Below are 22,188 nucleotides of genomic sequence, written 5' to 3'. Positions count from 1 at the left end.
GCAGTAAGGGGAACGTCGGTGCTTCACCTCTTTCTTTTGTTCTTTTTTTTTTTTTTTGGTTTTGGTCTTTCTTGTATGTGTGAGTGTGTGTGTGTGTGTGTGTGTGTTTTCCCTTTGACACTGCTGAGGTTTTTTTTGTCTGGACACTCGTCTCCCGGGCGAATCCAGAGACAACGCTGCCAGAGGCGATGCTTTGGTATCCAAGAGTGACTGTCTGGTGGTAGATGAGCAGTCTGGAAGATGACACGATGATATGGAGGCGATAATAAATCAAAAGAAGGCAAATAATGATGAAAAAAAAACAAAAAAAAAAAACAATCCCGTGATGGTTTGTCCACATCTACCTGTGGTATCCTCTTTGTAGGCAGTATGAATACTGTTCAGTGGGTTTACTTTGGTTCAAAATGATGATGACACCGACAATGATGATGATGATGATGACGACAGTAAGAAAGAAAACTAAGATGTAGAAAACCCCAAGAATTCACTGTGGATCTATCAAACTAAACTCCCCAAAATTTGTACTAAGTTCTATCTGTTTTCGTGTCAGAAGGGTGGGCTTTGCTACAGAGCAGGATTTTCTGATACCAGACAACTTTTTAAAGCTGTTTTTTGTCCTACAGTGTGTATAAACTGACATCGTACCTGACACTACAGTAATTATTGTAGCAAACCCCACCCATCTGCTACTGCAGGGTCGATAAAACAAACGCTATCTGTTGTAATGTAAGGTTGACTCACTGTAAAGCTGCAAAGAGAGAGGTAGGTAGATATCCTGCATGTGGGATCAGCTGTAAATCATTAAACTGTTGTACCACAAAGAGCGATGAATACAAAATAATAGAAAAATAGATGCTCTAGGGACAAAAAAAGAAAGTCTGAGTGAAATGGAGAATGTTTTGGCATGATGTAGAATGAAGTACTAAACTGATCCTGGACAGATCAGAATGTCTTTTTGAACTAAAGCTTTTCTCTCCGTTTGTTGTTTTTTTGTCTTTTTTTGGTTTTCAGTTTTTGGTATTTGGAGATTTTGGTTTACATCTTCGTAAGTGTGTGTTTCTCTTTGAGCATATTTTCTTTTTTTCTCTTTAAAATTTGGCTGCGACCACGTCACCTTCCGGGCTTGTTAAACAAGTCTTTTCTTTGCCTCCCATTTCTCACACACAGTTTCAGTTCTCATCCCTGCCCTCATTGAGTTTTTTTTTTTTTTCTCTCCAGCCGTTTAAAAAAAGCTCGGTGTTCATTTCCCGATGCCAAGCGAAAAACACTCCTCAGTGCCACCTCTCCAGCTGTAGATCATTATTTGGTTTCAAATTTCCCCCCTTCGTTCTGCAGTTCTCTCTATCCTCTCCATCCCGCCTCTCTCTTTGCTTCCTCCCCTCATCCGTCTGTGTATATTTTTGGCTTCAGAAGACTTCAGCGGGGAGACTTTCTGAGAGCAGGCGAAATCAGAGATGGATCAGACAGAGAGATGGCTTTGGTTGAAAGGCGAGGTTGTAAATTTAGATTTTTAAAGCTCCTTTAATGCTCTGCTCACTCCTCTTCCTCCTCCTCGTCCTCCGAAAAACGGGATGCTTTGGCTGTCAGTCGGGGATCACTCGGCCATGGCCCCTCCCAGGGGCGGCGGCGAGGCTTCGCTGAAGGAACAGAAGGAGGCGGGACTTGAACAAGGAGATGCGGACTCCTCTGGGCACGAGGTTGGGCTCATGAGGCTGCTGGTGCCGGCGGGCGGAGATTGGGAAAAGGAGGGCCTTGGGCCGCAAACGCTGCTGACCAGTCCCATGGCAGGCGTGGAGCCGGTCGCCATGGAGCCGGTCACCATGGGGAGGAGGGTGGGGCGGTTGAGGAAGAGAGACGGGCGGAGGGAGGCGGGACCCCCGGGTCCACCCAGAAGCATGTGACCCGCCGCCCCATCCAGGCTGGAGATGGGCAGCTGACCACTGCTGGCTGCCAGGGCTGGGAGGGGCGGAGGGGGAGGAGGGAGGAAAGGTGAAAACGTGATTAACACAAGATAAAAATGAAAGAAGTGAAGAGAGGCAGAAGAAAAGAGCAAAGGGGAGCACAGGACAAACGTAGACGTGGTGGCAGAAGAATAGAAGACGTATAGGCAGAGATGGAGAATGTTGAAGAAATAAAAGAAGAATGAACAGTAGAAAAAGGCAAGAAGTAAGAAAAAGAAGTCCGATCCGACACATTAGCAACAGGGAAAACTTTTCATTCCTGGATGTTGGAGGTGAAGATGATGAGGAAAGACGGCAGTGAGAAAACTACACACAAATTGGTTTAAAAAAAAAAAAAAAAAGGTCTATATATTGGCTTAAGTGCAAATGACCAAAGGATCAGTTCATAAAAATCACAACAAAATTCAGTAACTTCCTTAATTTGAAAATTGTAAAACAGACTAGAGGTTGAGGCTGACGGCTTATTGTGATTTTCTGACAGATTTGTGACAAGCGTTGGTTCACACCACAAGAAAAACATAAAAACATTATGAAACTGTGAAAATCTGACATCAAAGTGCCAGAAAATATAAAAACTATGGAATACTTTAACGTTTACAAACTGAAAAATAACAAATATCAGTAAAATAATTTTTTACATTTTTAGTTGATTTAAACAGTAAAAAGAGTCATTTTACAGTAAAATGTAAAAGAATCAATTAATGTTTGTAAAAATACTGATTTTTGATGTGGACATTAGTTGTTTATGTTTTTTTCTTTTTACTGGTTATCATCTGTGATTTCACACAATTGCGGAAATCTGTAAAATTGTACAAAAAGGGGAAAAAAAAGTATAGGTATATTTTTTTGACAGTGCAGTTCCATATTCACTGTGTCACTGATTTAAAACATGCTGAAGCATCACTGCACCATAAGCGAGGCGGTCGGCATGAATTTATAAAAACATCGACAACAGCTAAAATCCTGCGTCAGACACAATGAACAATGCTTGTCTTAAATTGCAGCCTTTGCAGTTTGCTAATTGCATTGTTTGAAATTATGACTTTGATTTGACATCAATTCGTTTTTCAGCCTTAGTGGAGGCAGAACGTTTTCTCAACAGCTGCAGGTGAAACCAAAACCATCTCCATGGATAAATATCATTAGCAGTAAGTACGAAAATATATTTAATTTTGTGCAATTTCTGTGAACTGACTTGCTAGGAATAAAAATGTTTAAATTTAAGGGAGATAAATATTCAAGATTGAAATTCAAGGACACAAATGAGAGCAAAGAATGAAGATGAAGTTTACATGCACATGCATGAAGAGGGATGAAAAGCGTGAACATTTCTGTCTCGGCTCTGGAACGTCTGCACAAAAACTACATTTAGGATCGACAGACTTGTCCCACCAAGATGCACCACGGAGCGCCACAGGAAATCAGTCCTGCCTTTGGTAATCAAAGTGTACAACTCCTTCCTCAGAGGGTCAGACTCTCAACAGACTGGACTCACAGGCCAACAGCTCGGGAATTTCTCAGTTCACTTCTGTGTTAATAATGTGCAACAACGTGGTGCAATAATTATGTATCTGTGTGCAATAACACACCACTTATTACACTGCATGTTACACTCTTTGCTTTCATTCTACATCTTTGCTACTACTGTTTCTACTTATGTATATATATTTTTTTAGTATATGTTTATCTATATATTTTTTACTGTTTATATTTCTTGACTTTGAATGGCAGCAACTTTAACACAAGTGATTTCCCCTCAGGGCTCAATAAAGTATTTCTGTCAGCAGGCTGCACCCTCTTAACAGATAAACAATTAGAGGTCTATTTTAGATACTATAGGATATAGTTTATTATATCACACGACAATGAAGTGACATTCCAACAATGAAAATGTGCTTCTGCAAAATTACTGCAGCAAACTTGGCAGAATAAGCCGTCTGTCAGTCCGAGCAGCTGTAACAGACGGCGACGCCTGCCAACTTCTGCACTCCAGTGTAACAGTAAACACTTTTATCCATTACAGCACCGTGAGTGTAAACATTCATAGCATGTGTGGCCCCAGAGGGAACCAGATCTGAAATCCTTTTCACATCAACACTTCATTTCAGCCCCTCTTTCAGCGAGGCTCCCCTTTCTTCCCTCCTTCAGCCCGCGACTCCATCAGAGCCGACGGTGCCAGAGCTGCAGTTTCCGTAACAGACTGTATCCTTCTCATCAGCACATGGCCCGGAGGACGCCGGCCCTGAATGATGCCGGAGAGAGCGCGAGAAGAAAGGGGAAGGTCTGAATTGGCGCTATAGGGAGATGCGGCACGTGACGGATTCAGGGCTGAGCTTATTTGTGATGCTTAATTGATTTGGCAGCAGATCGTCTCTTTCAAAAAAGAGGAATTTTGAGTGAAAACTAGTTATTTAGCCAACAGCTCTTGATATATTGAGAGGTGGGGGATTGTGCCTGTTCAACTGTTTACTGTAAGCTGACTCGGCCTCCTAAGCTTTGCCATAAGGGGCTCTTGTCACTTTGTGATAATGGCGGGCTATTGTATGAGAATCAAATTGAATCTTTCACCATACTGAGCGATTCAAAAAGTTTGTGCCGAGGAGGAGGAGGAGTGTGCAGGGCTTGCTGTTGGCGACGGTCATCCGAGGCTTTGCAAGGAAATTCATTTTGGACAGAATGGATGAAGGGTGAAATGGGGAAGTGGTCTTTAGAAATGGAGGCTCATGAGGCCTGGCCGGGCCGGAGGCAACGGTCCGCATGCAGCAGCACACACATGCACTCATGCACACACACCTTGCATGGTAGCCAGGGGATTGCCGCCAATGAGGGCCTGGTTCATCCCTGTGCTTACTCCCATCATTGTGTTCCTGAAATGTGGATGGACCGGAAATACACACCAACACACACCAACACACACACACACACACACACACACACACACAAACATTCGCACATGTAGAGAAACATGTAGCAGGTTAAATGCCAAAAATTCAACATACTTATCAGCAACGCAGATCTGAAGGCTGCTGTCTCTCGTCTTGTCTTTTTTACCCAGAATTCATCATTTCTGTTTGTGTCAAAACTCCTTATGGCGGATTATTTACATCTCCTGATGTGTGTGAGCATGTACAACCGCAGCTAAACTGGTACGCCGGCGGTCTAACGTCTGAATACCACAAATTCTCATGGAGGATGCACCTTCAGAGGTAAGAATGCATGACTCATTCTTTAAAAAAAAAAAATACAAAAATGTCTCAAATCCAGATGATGAGCTGGATGATAAATAAGAAACGTGTAAATGTTTGTAGCTTGTTTTATATTCATGCTTTCAGTCAGCACAGAAAAGTAGATGACTTTTTAAACCGATTTTAAGCTACGCATAACTCTTTTTATCATCAGTCCATATGTTAACGCATTTTTATTAATTTCTTTGTCTATAAAATGAGAAAAAAAATAAAAAATGCTAAATACAAGTTCCCAGAGGCAAAAGAGAGGACTTGTTTGTTTTGCCATGTTAAGTCCTATCAAATGGAGAACAAAAAGTAATCTCAATATATGGGATGCTGAAATTTAAGTCTGTAGTTAATTTAAGTCGACTGACTAATTTATTCAATGGCACACTCATCCAACTTGAATAAGTAATGATGCATGTCCAAAGGGCAGTTTTTAGTTTCGTAACAGCGTTGGATGCTTGATGGGTGTAAAACTAGTCAGTATTACGATAGATGACAGACAATCAGACAACAAATGTAAACACACAAGCTGCATCTGATTGGACAAATGGCAGCATGTTTCAAAGTTTTTGCTTATATAACGAAAAAAGTTCATCAAGTGAACAGAAACAATTTAGGTCAGTTAGTTTAAACGTTTTTCAGAAGTGTCCAGAAGCAGCTAGTGCGGAATGAAGGCCCCTGATGTGCATAAAGTAGCCTCGAATTCAACAACCAAATGTAACGCAGGTAGCAAAATGTTAATGTGCTGCTTCAAACATAAACACTTAGTTAGGAATCGATTGATTATTGAGGGCCATATTTAGCATTTTTCTGAGAAGCAATAAAGTTATTTTTATCAACCTATTAGCAATTAAATAAATTAAATGCAGCCACTCTGTGGTGTCGATCAAAGTCCCAATCACAGCTAAATCTTAACAACAGCTAATCAACACTGAAAGCTATTGTTTACACAGAGAGACAGACGAGCACATTCACAGAGCAGAGCTGTGTTTTCAAGATGAAGTTGCAGGTGCTAAGCTAAGGTTTTGTCTAATAGGTGTCTATTAGCTTGTGACTAATGCTATCTCAAATACCATAACATCTTTCTCAAGTAAGAACCTTTAACAGTCTACTCTAACCAAAATACGAGTCTTTCTGAACAAACTGAACAAAAAGCACAGCCATTGCTATGTTCACAGTGGCTAACGGCTAGCAGCTAAGTTATGAGGCAGCTACAGATTAGCCAGAAATAGTGTCTAGATAATGGTGATTAATAATAGTTTAAAATATGGGCCTTAGTGGGCAATAAAAATGACAGAACAGTAAAAGATAAATGAAACAAAGAAGAGCGAAAGAAGTACCAAAAACAACTTGATCAATCTCAATACATCGATCTCACAGTGAACGGAAGAGAGCGTCTTGTGATACTCTGACGATATCCTGTTGTTATTAAACATATTCAGCTATGCTTATTAAAGAGGCATACCCTTCTGCAAGCAATATGTAATCTCTAATGTGTATTGGTTCAAAACATCGGTTATGAATCTTTCTTGGGTGCCAATAATGGGTATTGGCCCTGAAAATAGCCCTACCAATCCCCACCCTTAATGACACTCACCCAGTGCTGAGGCCGGGCGTCCCGAGGCTGGGAGGAGCTGGGCTGGCTGTGCTATGAGGAGGCGGAGTCACAGAAGAAGAAATGGCAGCCGAACTGACTGGAGTCATGGGGCAGGACGCTGAGGGCGACGAACTGGCGCCTGAGAGGAAGACAAGAAGGATGAAGTTGATTCCATGTAGCAGGTTTGTTGTCACTATTCACAAGACTTACAGCTACATAAACACTTCGTCAACACTCCTCTTCATCAGCAGTCAGGATCCTGTGCTGTCTGAGTGCCTTCTTTAACTCCATTCAACTTCAGACAGGAGAGAAGTTTGTGACTGGAAAGTATTAGCCTCGGCTCAACGGGCCAATAAATTTCCAGCTGTGTTTGTTACCTGTCAGGTCATCTGTCATATCTGTGAAGCCTGGGACGGCTCACGCTGTAGCCGAGGTCTATAAATCATGAGGACGAGTCATGACTCACGGAGGTAAACAACTCAAGATGGGACCAGGGCTTCCGTGGTGTTGTCAACAAAACATCATTGTTTTCTATTTCAGTCTTTCTCTCACAGAAATCATTTTTTAAAGTGATGATTCTTCAGTGTTTCATCAAATCAGCGACAAAACAGAAATATCAACTTCTTCCAAATAATGCCGGGACCAGTTTAATCTTCCTGTGACCGACCTTTGGGTTCCAAAGCACAATCGAGGTGCACTGCTCTAACCTTTAATAATTTATTGACGAGACTCTACACGGGCACAAACAGTAATTACAGCTCACCTGTTGTGCTGAGGCTGGTGGTGACCTGGGACAGACCCTGACTCGATATCTGCAGACAGAGAGAGAGGAATCAGGAAACACTTCCATCCGACTGTGAAACAAATATCAGGCCGACGTCTGGAATCACACGACGGGGTGTTAAAGTAGTAAAAGGTTAGTGTGTTGGTGGCGGACTGTACCATGTGCGGGCTGTAGCAGGGGGCTTTGTGCGTCACAACAGGCGAGGTCTGGCTGGGCAGGGGAGGGGTGGTGCTGCTGGAGGGGTTGATGCGTTTCTCTTTCTGCCGGCGGTTGCAGAACCAAACACGAATCACCTCCTTCTCCATGTTGAGCTGCTCCGCCATCAGCAGGATCTCCTCCGAGGTAGGCTTCTGGTTCTGGGGAGGAAAACACACGACTGATGAGGAAACAGAGAGACGCTGAAGTACAGGAACCGCAGCAGGCTTCTGTCAGAAAAACTTACATGACAGTGGCGTGATTAAAAACAAAAATAGGGCCACGGTTTAGAGAAATAGATGTTGGAAAGAAAGCTTTGATGATGCCAACAGGAAATAAGCATGTGTGCAACAAATGCTTTAAAAGTGTTTTGTTCACTTCCAGGTCGAGATATTAATTCAAGGACTCGACGAGAGAAGCTTTGCATGATTCACAGTTTTTAAAAAAAGTCCTTATTTATCTTATACCGTCCCTTTTGCAACCCCTTAGTTCATCCACTGAAACAAACCATCCTCTTTCTCAGGTCTGGAAAACTGACTGTAAATCTTATAAATAACATAATTTCTCATTCTTTATCGTCTTCAATCCATCCTTGCAAGTTCAAGCCTGAATCCAATCTTTACATGTGACATAGTTGTTGTGGAACATGTTCGAAAATGCGGACTGGAGTTGAAAAAGTCTGCCGTCAAGAAAAAGCAAAAATAATGTAGCTGGTAAAATCTCGAAATGACTAAAGCATCTTCCTGCTACTTCTGACATTTATTTTGAAACCTGTATACTTTTACATTCAATTTTCAGTTTTGATATGACTCTTCTTCCTCGTATTTGTGCTAATGTGCCCAGGTCCCAAACACACACAGAGTTTTCCGTTCTGCTGGTGTTAAAAGCAGTCTCGTACCGTGCTGAAGTTGCGCTCTAGGACCACTCGCACGTTGGTCTCGATGCTGGTGCGTTTCTTCCTGCGTCGGCCTGGTAGACCCTCAATGCCCAACATGGGGGAGGAGATGGAGGAGGGGCTGGGCAGCATGCTGTCCACAGCCATGGTTTCTGTCAGAGAGGCGGACGGACGGTGAGAACGAAGGAGAAGCAAAGAGAAAGACATGAGGAGAAGCAGGACAGCAGGTGAAGAGAAGCACAGAAAGACTCGGAGAAGGTAGAAAAAAACAGAAAAAGATTTGCAGTGATCTGCTAGCAAACTGAAACTTGTTACAGACAAGACCTGGAAGCCTTCAGTTAATCCTATGAGGCTACATTCAGAGTAGATGTACCACCTTCACCTTCAAGCTTTGTTTCAGAACAGTGTAGGTCATACAGACCTTCCATTGTCTGATAAGCTAATGCCTGCAGATTCTTTATATTAGCCTTTGTCTTAAGAAAAACTAATTTTGCAGGATGATGTTGTTGTGCTTTTACATGTATTTCACTTTAAAATATTTGCAGTAGAGATCTGTTTTCATAATTATGTAGGGGAGATCAGAACCACAATGGTGGGATGCTTACTGACTTAGATATTAGGAAAAATGGAAATAAATGTCATTACTTTATTCACGTAAGAGTTCACATACAGTAGCCTCCTGGCAGAGGTGGCAAACCAGGAAAACGTTTGTGCAGTTTCATTTAATGCTCAACACATAAATGCAGTGAATACTTCAAGAGCAAAAAAGAAGGGATGTGTATTTGGATGCAAAGTGTGTCACTCAGGCTCTACGGGTTAAAGAGATTTCCATCAAAAACAAAGCATCCTAAACTGAGTTTTACAATAAACAGTTTTTTAAAAAGCTGCTGACTGAGAAACCGTCCAACAGACATCAGTGTTGTGTTTCATCCAGGACCGTTTTAGAGACTCACCTGCGTCGCTCAGCCACTTCTCCAGCAGTGGTTTCAGCTTGCACATGTTCTTAAAGCTCAGGTTGAGGGCTTCGAAGCGGGAGATGGTGGTCTGGCTGAAGTCGTTGCCGTACAGTTTGCCCATAGCCACGCCGACGTCGCCCTGATGGAGACACAACATCAGTCGACCACACCAACGCACACACACACTTAAGTATGCAAACTCTCCCGTCTTCTCCTTACCTGGGTGAATCCCAGCTTTATGCGCCGTTGTTTGAAGGTGCGGGCGAACTGCTCCAGCTCCTCCAGGTCGCTGGGCTCCTCCCCCATGTGGCCTCCGTGACCTCCAGCAGTCAAACCCGAGGTTAAAGAGGAAGCGATGGCACTGCTGGACGCAGAGGTAGCTCCTACAGATGTCACAACACCAACACCGCTGCTTCCGCCGGCAACTAAAGAGCCTGCACTGCTGCTTCCAGCATCACTGCTCTTCTCCCTCTGTAACAGGAAGTGACACAAAGAGTGCATACAGGCTTTATTTAAATATGTATACGTAAATATGTAAATGCTTTTATGTGCTGAGGTTGAGCATGTGAGGCCCAAGAAATGAAATGAATCATCATATTTGAAATTTACTACTGTAATCTGATGTAGGGTTGCAAAGGCACTGACAATATTAACAAAAATGCATTTTTACTGTCGAGGAATATAAATAAACTTGTTAGTGAATACATATGAGGTAATCAGCTGGGAAACATGCATAAAAAAAAAATTGACCTTGGTTTCCTTAAATTATACAGACTTGATGGGCAGCATGCACAAAAAAATAGCCTGCATTTTATTCTAAACAGGAGATAAAAATGCAGTGATTTTATATTTAGAAATGTCATATTCATCCTTGGCGTCCCACAAGGTCAGCTGACAGCAGACGCCACATATATGTAGCATGTCAAAGCTGTGACCCTGCGAGCTTTGGGGGTTTCAGCTAATTGAGCAGACATCATGCATGATACCTGCTGCCACACGGCTCATTTACATTCACGTCTGTGTGCATAAAATGCATGAACAAAGAGGGCACACCTGTCGTTGTGTTTGACACGACTTCATCACAGCTTAATCAAAAATCTATAACGGCCCCTAGATGTGTGAGGAGGCATTCATGCATTATATTACAGAAGATGAAGGGTGAGGACGCAAGAAGAGCAGTTGGTGAATATATCATCAAGATCCAAGGCGGCGCTTCTGCTCCGATGAGGTCCGTATTCAAATGGTCCTTTATGTAAAGAACATGCTACGGAAATACATGTTTCAGTTTGACCTTTTTTCTTTGAGCAAACAGGAAAAAAGGACTGTTGCAGGAGAGAACAGTTGTGATTAAAATGTTGAAAATGAAACCATTTATCAGATTAATAATCTGTAAACAGGAAGAATCTTTAGATTTCCCATTTTGCGATGGTCTTGGATGGTCCATTTTTGCGATGGTCAAAAATAACCATGAAATTGTGATATAAAAGAAACGCTTTTTTTCTACGTGTCTCGTTCAAAAACACGCAAAAAAGTGGCGCCCCGGTAGCTCAACTGGTTGAGGTGGCGACCCAAAAATAGGGGCTATAGTCCCCAGCGCAGCGGGCATGGGTTTGAATCCTGCCCACGGCTATTTGCTGCAGGTCCTTTCCCCATTCTTCTCCCTACTTTCCTGTCTTCATCTCTTCAGTTGCCTATCTAATAAAGCCCAACGGCCAAAAAACTAGGAGAATGATACAGGCCTAGATTGTAGAGGTTGCAAAAGCATAAATAGTTCTAGTTAAATAGTTGGTTTATGGCAAGAAAAGTCCCAGTTTATTTTCAGTATTTGCAACACCTGTGGGCAAATTTTTTAAAACTTTTGTAAAACAAATAAAGAAATTCTACTTTAATTTGATCATTTTTTTGTGATTTATGACATTAAAACTTTGTCCTACTGCACAGAAAACATTTCTAAGCTCATTCTGCTTCTAAGCATGGTTGTGTTGTCTTAAAATTGTGACAGGAGCAAAGAAACGTCTGGAAACTACTTGGGGTTCGGTGCTTCTTTCGACTGAAGCAGAACAAAACGAGTGTGTTTTGCATCTTGCAGGTGGTCTGTGCAGATAAAGGCTGACAATGATGACTAACAGTCTGATTGACACCCTGAAGTGTAAAGATTTAATAACTGTTTGATTAACATGAAAAAAATAAAGTCCCATTTGTGGTGTTGTTAAGCTCCTTCACAAGAAAGACTTCCTACCTGTGCTTGGAGGCCCAGGCGAGGTGGGGTCGTCAGGAGTCCTCCTGGGTTTTGCTGAGGTAGCTGGATCAGATTTGGTGTCGAGAGCAAACCTGTGAAAGGAAAGAAACCAGTTAACAAACCAAATATCAGTTAGATTAGTAAATTAGCTAAACTTCTCGAGTTTCCACCCCCACAGATTAACAGGTTAGCGACTGAGTTCTTGGTTAAGCGTGAAACTGTGGCACAAAAGCGGAATGATGAAAGCTTTTTTGCTCAATCAGAAACTCATGTGCACCCACACTTTGAACAGAAACACTCAGTAAATTCTGTTTAAAAGTATAGATAACTGGCAAAGAAGATGTAATGTAAGAACCACTCCCTCTAAAGCACGTTATTTTTTCATCTGACACCCCCTGGAAATGATCTCAGGAATCCTATATAACAAACATAAAATGTGGAAAAAAGGGCACAAACATCCACTGAATATTTTGCAGCATTAAAAAAAACGAGACATTTTTAACCATCTAAGCCACTGTGCTCATAGAGAGGGATGATATTTGACCGTCCAGATTTACTGTGTGTGTAATTATTGTAAATATCCTTGTATCATTGCAATAAAGATATACTTCCTCACCCTGCTGTGGCTGCTGTGCCTGGGCAGGCTGAGACAGGAGGAACTGGGCAGGAGACTGGAGAGGATGACCCGGCATCAAAACCAGCTGCTGGAGCTGCAACAGCTGCTGGATGTCCTGCAACACAAACACATGTCAGTGCAGAGCAGGAGCAAAGGAGGGCAAATGTACCAGAAAACTCAGTTTATTGCAACAACGCCAATACTTTCAGTCAACACGTGTTCCTTATAACGAATGCTCTTCTTTAGCGTCACTGTGTTTTTGTCTCATCGGTTGTTTTCGGCTCCTGTCATTGGTCAGCTGCAGTCAGTGATACAGTTTTAGACGATGGAGGCAGCAGTTCAAATTGGTTCAATGTAAACGTTTCCAAAAACCCAAGAACATGTGAGTGGCATGAGAACTTTAGACTATCACAGAACAAAATGGTGGTTTGTAAACTGTGCAGAGTTTTGATGGTATAGCACAGCAGCACAATAACCTGAAGAGAAAACACACAGGAGCTATTCAGCACTGAGGCACTTCACATCTGTTAGCTTCTCTCCTGCTCTCTGTGCTCACGTATACTGTGTTTTAACACAGTTGAATTTCCAATAAAGTTGTTTTCAATCATATATTTTTTGTTTCTGCTGTCAGACGACAGAATGAAATAGTAAAGCTGCTCCACGCTGCTCACATACTAATCTTATAACCACAACATCATGTGACAAACTCATCAAACCCAGAAGTTAAAAATACCTGCAGTGCTGTGAATTTGGCTGTTTGTTTTCATACAGTTAAAAAGCTACTACCAAAGTCACACAGCAACTTTGTTCAGTGGTTTGATAGAAAACAGTTGGTGCTCCACCACTAATCTAAAGAAGCCACCTTTTTAATTTCTTGAAATCATTTTGAAGTTTCAGTTTAAACCTACAGATTTGAACTTTAATACAATTACATTTCATACTGTGCTGTATTGCACAATGGCACACAGTTTGTCAAAATGAATGAACTTGAATGAAATGACTTTTTGACTTTTTTGGATAAATCTGTTAATTGGTAAAATAGTTGATAGACTTACGTGTAGTTGCTGATGTGAAACATATCAGTAAAATCAACGTCAGTAAGTCACTACTACTAAACAGGTGCTTATGTTTCCTGACAGACGTACCTGTGCGGTGAGCTGGATCGGCTGCGACAGGGCCAGCTGTGGAGGCGGAGCTTGGACCGTCTGCTCCTGTTTGGTTGACTGTTGCTGCTGCTGCTGCTGGGATTGCGATTGGCTCTGTTGCTGCTGCTGCTGCTGTTGCTGGTTGGCTTGTTGCTGCGCGGCGGCGTGGGCAGCGTGAGCGGCGTGGGCGGCGTTCGACTGCTGGACGGCCGCCGCCAAGAGCTGAGCCTGAGCCTGTTGGAGGAGCAGCTGCTGCTGGGCCGGGAGGAGAGCGGCAAGCTGGGGGAGGAAGGCGAGGAGGAAGGAGGAGGTGGAAGTAACGAGATGGGAGACGAGGTACGGACATGCACAAGGGACGGGGAAAGGAGCGATGCAGGACAAGTGTGGCGTGAGAAAAGGACGACAGCGATCAGGTGAAGGACGAACAGAATGAAGACCCAAGTGGAGACACAACCGACGTCAGGAGAGAGAACAGAGCAGTGTCAGCTGAGCATTCCAGGAACAGAGATGCAGGTGAATCTGTTAGCGGACAGTAAAAGCATGCCAGAGCAAGACAAGCAAGAAAAGCCACCCTCTTAATGTACGGAACGTTTAGCTTTGGTATTTCCCTCGACTGCAAACAGTGAAGCTCCTGCTGCAGGTTCTTCAGGGTTTCTACACACACTGTTAGTGTCACAACATTATTCTCAGTGTAATTATGAACTGAAGCATGTTGTTGTGTCATTCCTTAGACTCCTGAGTTTGACCTTTTTTTTATTTATTTTTTTCTTACCAGCAAAGTAATGTTACAACTGCACCTTGTATGTTTATTATCAATATGTTGTTCTCTAAATGTTCAACAATGTGCAGTTTCACCAGTGTTTCTATTTTAATCTTGCTGCACCAACTGAGCTACCTTTACAACAATAACTGCCACTGTTTTCATAGGTTACACTTGTTGGTACTGTTTTTAATTTGTATTCTTATTTTTTGTCTGATTGTGTAAATGTACAACGCAGTATTGACGTTTAATGTAGCTGTACTCTGTGCAGTGACAAAAAAAGGAATTCTGTTCTATTTTAGATGCAGATGTGGACAACTTCAAGCATTCAAGGATGTTTCTCATGTTCGGGTTCCCCATCAGAAAAATTGCAGTTTAGCTACAATCTAAAGCAAGGCAGGGAGTGTTTTGACAGTCTGTCAACTAAGAAATATGCAACTTGAAGCCTTTGTTTTGTTTAAAACCATCTGGAACTCGGTCCCGTGAAGAGAGACTTTTCTGTATTATATGGGATGACACATTAAATGATCAGTTTGAAACTAAAATAGTCCAAGACTAAAGCTTACAACACCACATAGGGAAGTATGATAAAGTATTTTTCTGACACGAGATTTGGAACGTTTGTGGTTTCAACAACCTGTTAAAATGTCAGCAGTTTGTCAGTTTGTCATGAATGTTTCTGATGGCTTCATTCTGACGAACTCACCACAGTGACGGAGAGACACGGCACATACGCGATGTACAACAATGCGCTAATAAACCTAAATAAAGACTAAATCTAAACTAGTAGTAGCTTTTTAAACTGTCCAAATAACTAACAGCCCAGTTCAAATATCAACTGAAAATACCCATGTGTGATGATAAAAGTAAAATAAAAATATCTGAACAGCAGTGATGGAGCTCAGGACAGATATGTAACTAAAGCTTTATCTGCAGCCGGTAAACTGTGTGACACTTTCCATGGATAATTTCGGATGAAAAGTAGTTACTGAAGTTGCTGCTCTTCAAGATGCTCACATGGATCCTGTTGCTGTCTAAAGCTGCAGGAATTTAAGAAACTCAGAGGAAAAACTCCTCCAAACAGCCGGAAGCAACAAACTGAACTTCAGCTCCTGTTAATGTTCGGTCAAAACCTGGCTTGGCTGCCTTTTTCACAATACATTTTTGGGATATTTCAGTTTTGAATAGGTGTGAAACTGCAGTGCAAAGTAAATGATAAGTGGGGTTTTGTGATTTTGACATGTAGATAGTGTCTTTTGCTGTGATGATTTTGGACCAATATTGTTGCTGAATTGTGGAAAAAGTCCCCAAATCACGTCGCAAAACTTCGTAATTTTGCACCTGTCTGTCTGTTAATGTGAATTTTATCAGGGCGCTCACTCAAACATGCTAGGTTAAGAATAAGAGGTGCACGTCTGATGTCTGAAAGGGTCAAGTCTACTCAGTACAGTAACTATTTTCATAATTTCTACAATACGTTCTGATTGTGTGTGAGTGTGTTCTCTCACCCCTGCTAGCTGACTGCCAGCGAGCATCAGCTGTGTGTGGTGGTGTTGAGTCTGCTGCTGTTGCTGAGAGGGAGGAGCCGGAAGAGGAGGAGGCACAGCGCCGTGTGTTATCTCAGAGCTCTCCTCGCTCTTTCCCTGCAGGAGACCACAAAGGCAAAATGTCTTTTAGCATTCTGAGGCGAAGGTTGCATTACATTCACACAGTTGCACGCTCTCAAAAACCCCGAGCAAACGCGCACACTCGGCCGTCTGATTACCGATAATCAAACTTTTCTTGATGTTTAACAGGTGCTACACCTCAGACGAAACTTTTATACAATCATACACAAGGGCGCTCCGGTAGCTCAACCAGATAAGACAGTAATTTCAGTCATTTCCCAGGCCTGGGATAAATAAAGAATTGTTCTATTCTATTGTATTCTATTCTATTCTAAGATGGCGACCCGTGTACAGGGCTATAGTCCCTGACGCAACAGCCACGGTTCAAGTCCGGCCAGCGACTCATTTGCTGCATGTCTTCTTCCCACCTTTCTCTGTCTCTCTTTACTTATCCTGTCAAATGAAGGTAAAATGCCAGAAAAATAATCTTAAAAACAAAATCACACACAAGCTGAGAATGAGTGCGCGATACTAAACCTGCAAAAAAAATCAGAGGCTGTTAAACACAATGCTGCGAGAAAACGTCTGTTTGCTTTGACAAGTTTAGAAAACACCCTCCTCCATTTTGCAGCCTTTAACCAAATCAGTGCACAAATCCTACAAGTCCAAAATGTTTCCCGCTCATTAAACTGAGACACACCTTAAAGGACAACAATAAGATCAAAAGCTGACTAACACATTATTTTTTTTGTCGTTTTGCTCGTGTGAAAATCACCTTAGACCTTCCCTCGCACATACAAGCACAGGTTTTAAAACACGCAGACGCATATTTAAGAAGCACTTGAAAGATGCCGACCGTCAGCAGCAGCATAATTATGAGTGTTGCTAAAGTTATAAGCACTTTGTTCCATACATTCAAAGTGCAAACAAACAGGTTTCTCAGAATGCAGGAGCACGAGAAGACAAACCACACTATGGCAGTGAGAAGGAGAAAAAAACCCCCAGCAATACTTTTCTTCATGCTCCTTTGTTTGACTTTGTGAACTCGTCCTCTGTCTTGCTTCTTACCCCTGATTCACAGATTGAAGCGTGCGCCGGACATCTGTCCAAAAGGACGAGTCAATCTTCCTCGTTTTCATGGTGTCAGAAAAATTCCAAAGCTGCTGACCTCTGACCCCCAGCTGTCGTTACCTGCTCGCAGCCCTGTCATTTCCCATCCATCAGGGCTGCACTGTGCTGCATCTTCACGTCGATCACTCACTGTCACCCCAGTCACATCCCTTTTTATCCTTTCTGCTCTCCTCTGTCAACTCGTTTCTCCTCAGAAAGGTGGGCGGGGTTACGGCTGCATGATTTGCATATTGGATGCTTCCACTTACGTTACACATGTTCCCACACAACCGCATCATCGTCTTTTTAAATGTGGAGATGCACACTAAGCGGCACTTTTGGAAGCTTTGTTATTTTTTATGCAAACACAAAGCAGTTTTATTGCACCGTACACACACAGACACGTCACATCCATACTTCTCCATATGTACACTCATCATGCCTTTTACGCTGTCTTTATTATATATGAGTTACATCTTTATTTTAAGCCTCATTGCACTTATTGTTCTGTTTCTTTAATGCTTCGTCTGCATCCAGCTGCTGTAACATGTGAGCGATCGATTGATCTTATCCTATCGAAACATTAGCAAATTTATTTGTTATAAGCAAACATTTAAGTCCATCATCAGGACAGAGAAAGGCGCGAAAACTGTAAATGGATGAAAAGATAATTGCTCAACTTTTTGCTGTATGTGTCATATAGAAGGCTTGACTGCTGCAGATTTATAGCAATGACGCTGCTAAAAGCTAACACACACACACAGACACACCCAGACACGCACACACACATGCACACACACACACACATACACACACAGTGCCTGTCTGAGCTGGCTCACCTTGCTGCCAGCTTGTGTGGGAGAGAGGCTGAAGGGGCTGGTTTTCATTGTCTGGACCTGCAGCGAGACACACACACACACACACACACACACACACGTTAACAAACAAATCACACACATTCACAAGATCAATATCACCTGATGACAGATTCAGATGAAACACCACAGCGTAATCTGTGTCAACAGGTTTCCAGTGAGTCAGCGTTACAGTAAGAGTGGGTTTGTAGAGAGCTGGAGATGAAGCGATACTGTGATCAGTTATACACGACGGGGGGAAGAAAATCACCGAAGCTTCATGATCCAACAAAAGTAAAGATCCTCAAAACAAACAATATGAAAGAAAAATGATTTATGCAAAACCAGTAGGAATCTGCAGCCATCTCACTGGAACACACGTCGGGTTTATCAGAGCTACAAACTGTAAAAACAAACGGAATCACTGGATTTTTATCTTTTCAGGCCTGTTGAACTAATGAGTGACTTTTCGTTTCGTTTGGAAAAATCAGCACAAAATTGGCCTCAAATTGAGATATTTCATCCAAATCACTTTAATCTACACGTCTCCTTTAGAAATGTGCCATAAATGAACAATGGGCGCCAGATACAGTAAAAAAAAAAAAAATTCGGAGGAAAACTGAGGCACCATGACTCAGCAATAATCAAGTAACAGCACGTCAGGGACTATTCGGCTGAACTGCAGGCTATGTTTACACAAAGCAGACAAACTAGGGAGATTGAGAAGAAAAAAAAAACATAGTTGATGAGTAAAATATGTGCTCGAAGACATTATAAATAGGAGCAACTTGTTGTAAGATACACTCAGCCATTCAGCATGGTGAAACATCTTCCTAAAGCCAACAGGCAGAGTAAGTACAGTCGTCCTCAAATGTATTCATCCCCTTCCATTAAGGAAAGGCAAAATTCACAATAGTTACTCAAATAACTAGAAACTGAAAAAGTAATAATAAATAAAAAATTGCTAAATTATAATTTAGTGAAATAAGACATTGCTTTTGAATTGTGGTTGAAAAGAATCATTTTAAAAAACAAAACTGTCCCAGATAAATGAGAGGCCTTTGCTGATGAGCAGTGGACCAGAATACCTGTCAACAGGTGCAGAAGTCTGACTGAGAGTTACAGAAAACACTTGATTGCAGTGATTGGCTCAAAGGGTTGTTCAACTAAATATTAGTTTACGGGTCCCATCATGCTGGTTTGCTTGTTTTTTTGTTTTTTTTTGCTGTTTTTTTTTAAAATTTCTGTTGAACCACAATTCAAAAGCAACGTCATAATTTTCATTACATTTTTATTTATTATTACTTTTGTCAATAACTTATTTCAGTGACAGCTGTTTTTTCCTTCTTTAATGGGAGGGTATGAACACATTTAAGGACGACTGTAAGTAATAAAATGTCTATAGCATGCCACCATTTTTCATCCCAGTGTTGGGAACGTCACTTGAAAAAAATGTTAATTTCCAGATTTTTTCTGTGTTTGTAAATCAAATCATCAATTAAACTCAATCTGGTTTTGTCTTTTTTAATGATTTATGGCGTTATAATTGTGTCACACTGCACAGAAGACATTGTTGAGTTGTCTCTACTTGTAGTCATGGTCGTGCAGGATTTTATATCGCAGTGAAAAATGAGCCCCAGTGTGACAGGAGCGAAAAAACACCCAGAAACTGCTTTGAGTTCAGGGTCAATATTTGAGAAAGTACAGCATATAAATGCTCTAAATAGGCAACCAGACTAAAAGTTATCATCATAATTTGATTAACACACAGTTGCTGAGATGATTGTTGAAATATTTACTGCAGCGTCATCATTAGTTGAGACAAGCAGAATTCATAAGCAAAGGATTCTATGAACTTCAATAACATGCTCTGTTTTATTATCGTCAAAAAATACCAACCTGGTCATCAGGGCTGTTTCTGTCAGAGTCTGGAAAAGAGCGACACAGAAACGTTTATTAGACGGTGTGTGTGTGTGTGTGTGTGTGTGTGTGTTGCATAACTTTATGTTTGCGAATGATGTAACATTCACTGGAAAACATTAAAGAGCAAATTGCTGTTTACTACGTTCACACCTGCTCAGAAACATTCAGTTGGCTAAAGACATGTTTGAACTAAACTTGACTCATGTCGTAAAATGTCTGTACGTGTGTTTGCATTTTTGTTGCTTTTACCTGAACTGTCCCCTGGATAGTCAGCTCCAGGCTTCTCCTCCCCTGATGCTTTGGACATCCTGATCTCTGTAGGAAAACACACAGGTACACATCAGACAGGTGCACAGAAAACACACACAGCTAAATCAGGCCAACACAGCAGATAAAAGAGCGGATACAACAGATTTTCAGCAACAATTATCAAGGTAACTTTGAAACAACTGAGGAAAAGACTGCAAACGATTTGCATTATAAGTGATGCTGTCGGGTGAATTTAATATTTAAACTAGTCTGACAAATTGATAGAAGAAATGTAAAGTACACTCGCATTTGTCCTTAACCCCAAATAAAAGAAAAGTTAATCAGCAAATTACTTCTATTTTGAAAAGCAGGCGTATTGTTTACTCATTGTGCTTCAGTCCTCGTCATGAATTGAGACTTTTCCACCTTAAACTGATGCACAAAAGTCACAAATGTGTTCATAAAAATCCACCAGAATGCAGGTGTGTTAATGTGTCTTCTGAAAATGTTCAAACAAATCTACACCCATGAAATAAATAACATCATACAGTTTTTAATATATTTAATAAATGACAGGTGTAGGTTTCAGGGGTAACGCTCTCTAAACACAATAACACTTGCATTTGTCTTCACCCTCACAAAAGAAAATGAAAGAACTAAATGACTTTTATTTTGTAAGACAGACTCGTTTACTCGTTGCGACTTAATTTTGTGTTTTGCGTTCCACAAATGGAAACATTTCCTCTGGTGCATGAATTCACCAGAATGCAGGAAATTAAGTGTTTGATGCAAAAATTGGTGGCGACTCTGCATGTTATGAATAATACTGCACAGTCGTCAAATTAAAATGAATCTGGTACATTTGTAGAATTTATAACAGGTGGAGATTTCAGATGGACGAAGGCGACTGGTTTCACAAATATTGAGAACACTCGCATTTGTCCTCACCTCGAAGAAAGGAAAATGGAAAATGCAAATGACGTTGGAGAAACAGGCATAATGTTTACTCATCGTGCCTGAATTAAGTGTTCTCTTTTACATAAATAAAAATATTTCCACCTCAAATTGATGCATAAAGTCACAAATGGGTGCAGGAATTTAAATGTAGGACGCAAAACTGGCGTACACTGAGGCATGGAATAAATAATACCGTACAGTCTGAACCGTAATATCTCAATCTGTCAGGTAAATGTATAGAACAAACAACATTGTAGGGTCTTGTCAGGTAAATCTGCAATCTTATTTTTGTGTTAAATGCATTTTTGCTTGACGTCTGTACAAACAACGATGACTTGACTTGACTGTGGGCACAACACACACACACACACACACACACACACACACACACAATATAAATACACAACATACAGATGTGAGACAAACAGAAAACTTCCGGTTTCTCTGCAGACAAAACAAATTCTCCATCGTTTTATTTCAAACTAACAAAAGCATCACTAATATTACTCATGTAGGTGGGAGATGAGATGAAAAAGCTGAATGCCAAATGACAAAATAAGGAATCGCAATAATGCAAAGGATTTAAATAATCTCAAGTTGCATATTATTATTAGATGTATCTGTGTTGGACGTGGAGCTTTGCTGTGACACATTAAACTATTCGGACAGTCCAATAAACTAAATCTGAATTATAAAACAAGATTCACGTTTCTGCTGAGAATCGACTTGAAGCACAGTTTAGAAATTGAAATTTTGCCAGACTTTATGTGAAAAGAAAATCGATGCACACCCATACACACGCCACCTGTAAACACATCCGAGCGTTGTGTATAAACTCTCGTGTTGCATGTCAAAACTCTGCACCCGTCCGTCCATTCACTCGCCGTCAGCCCACCCTCCTCCCGCACTTCATGTTTTCCTTCCCCATGCAGACGCACAAAACGAAGGAGGAGAAACAATCACAGCTTCCTGAACGAGAGGTCGGCTCCCTCCTTCATGTTAGAGTGGCTGAACTTTGGGGCGTCTGACTATTCTGCGGGTCAAAGTCATCGTCAAAGTTCAGCCCAAATCAATGCAGCGAGGAAGCATTTGAATTCAAAAGAACGG

General features: G+C 41.5%; 1 protein-coding gene across 1 annotated transcript; it reads right to left on the bottom strand.

Moving 5' to 3' along the window:
- Window positions 1–1,205: 1,205 nt before the first annotated feature.
- pou2f2a (POU class 2 homeobox 2a) lies at window positions 1,206–14,080 on the bottom strand (the record flags this gene model as incomplete). The annotated part of the gene is made up of 11 exons (XM_008289374.1): window positions 1,206–1,956; window positions 4,755–4,828; window positions 6,792–6,930; window positions 7,555–7,603; window positions 7,734–7,931; window positions 8,669–8,817; window positions 9,619–9,760; window positions 9,841–10,092; window positions 11,861–11,952; window positions 12,477–12,591; window positions 13,622–14,080. Coding segments are annotated over 11 exons (2,031 nt in total), but the record flags the coding sequence as incomplete, so codon positions are not given.
- Window positions 14,081–22,188: the final 8,108 nt, after the last annotated feature.

This window comes from Stegastes partitus, unplaced genomic scaffold, assembly GCF_000690725.1.
Source record: "Stegastes partitus isolate 25-593 unplaced genomic scaffold, Stegastes_partitus-1.0.2 Scaffold611, whole genome shotgun sequence".
Taxonomy (NCBI): domain Eukaryota; kingdom Metazoa; phylum Chordata; class Actinopteri; family Pomacentridae; genus Stegastes; species Stegastes partitus.
Note: the sequence above shows the minus strand (reverse complement) of the source record. Positions and strands in the feature narration are given on the sequence as shown.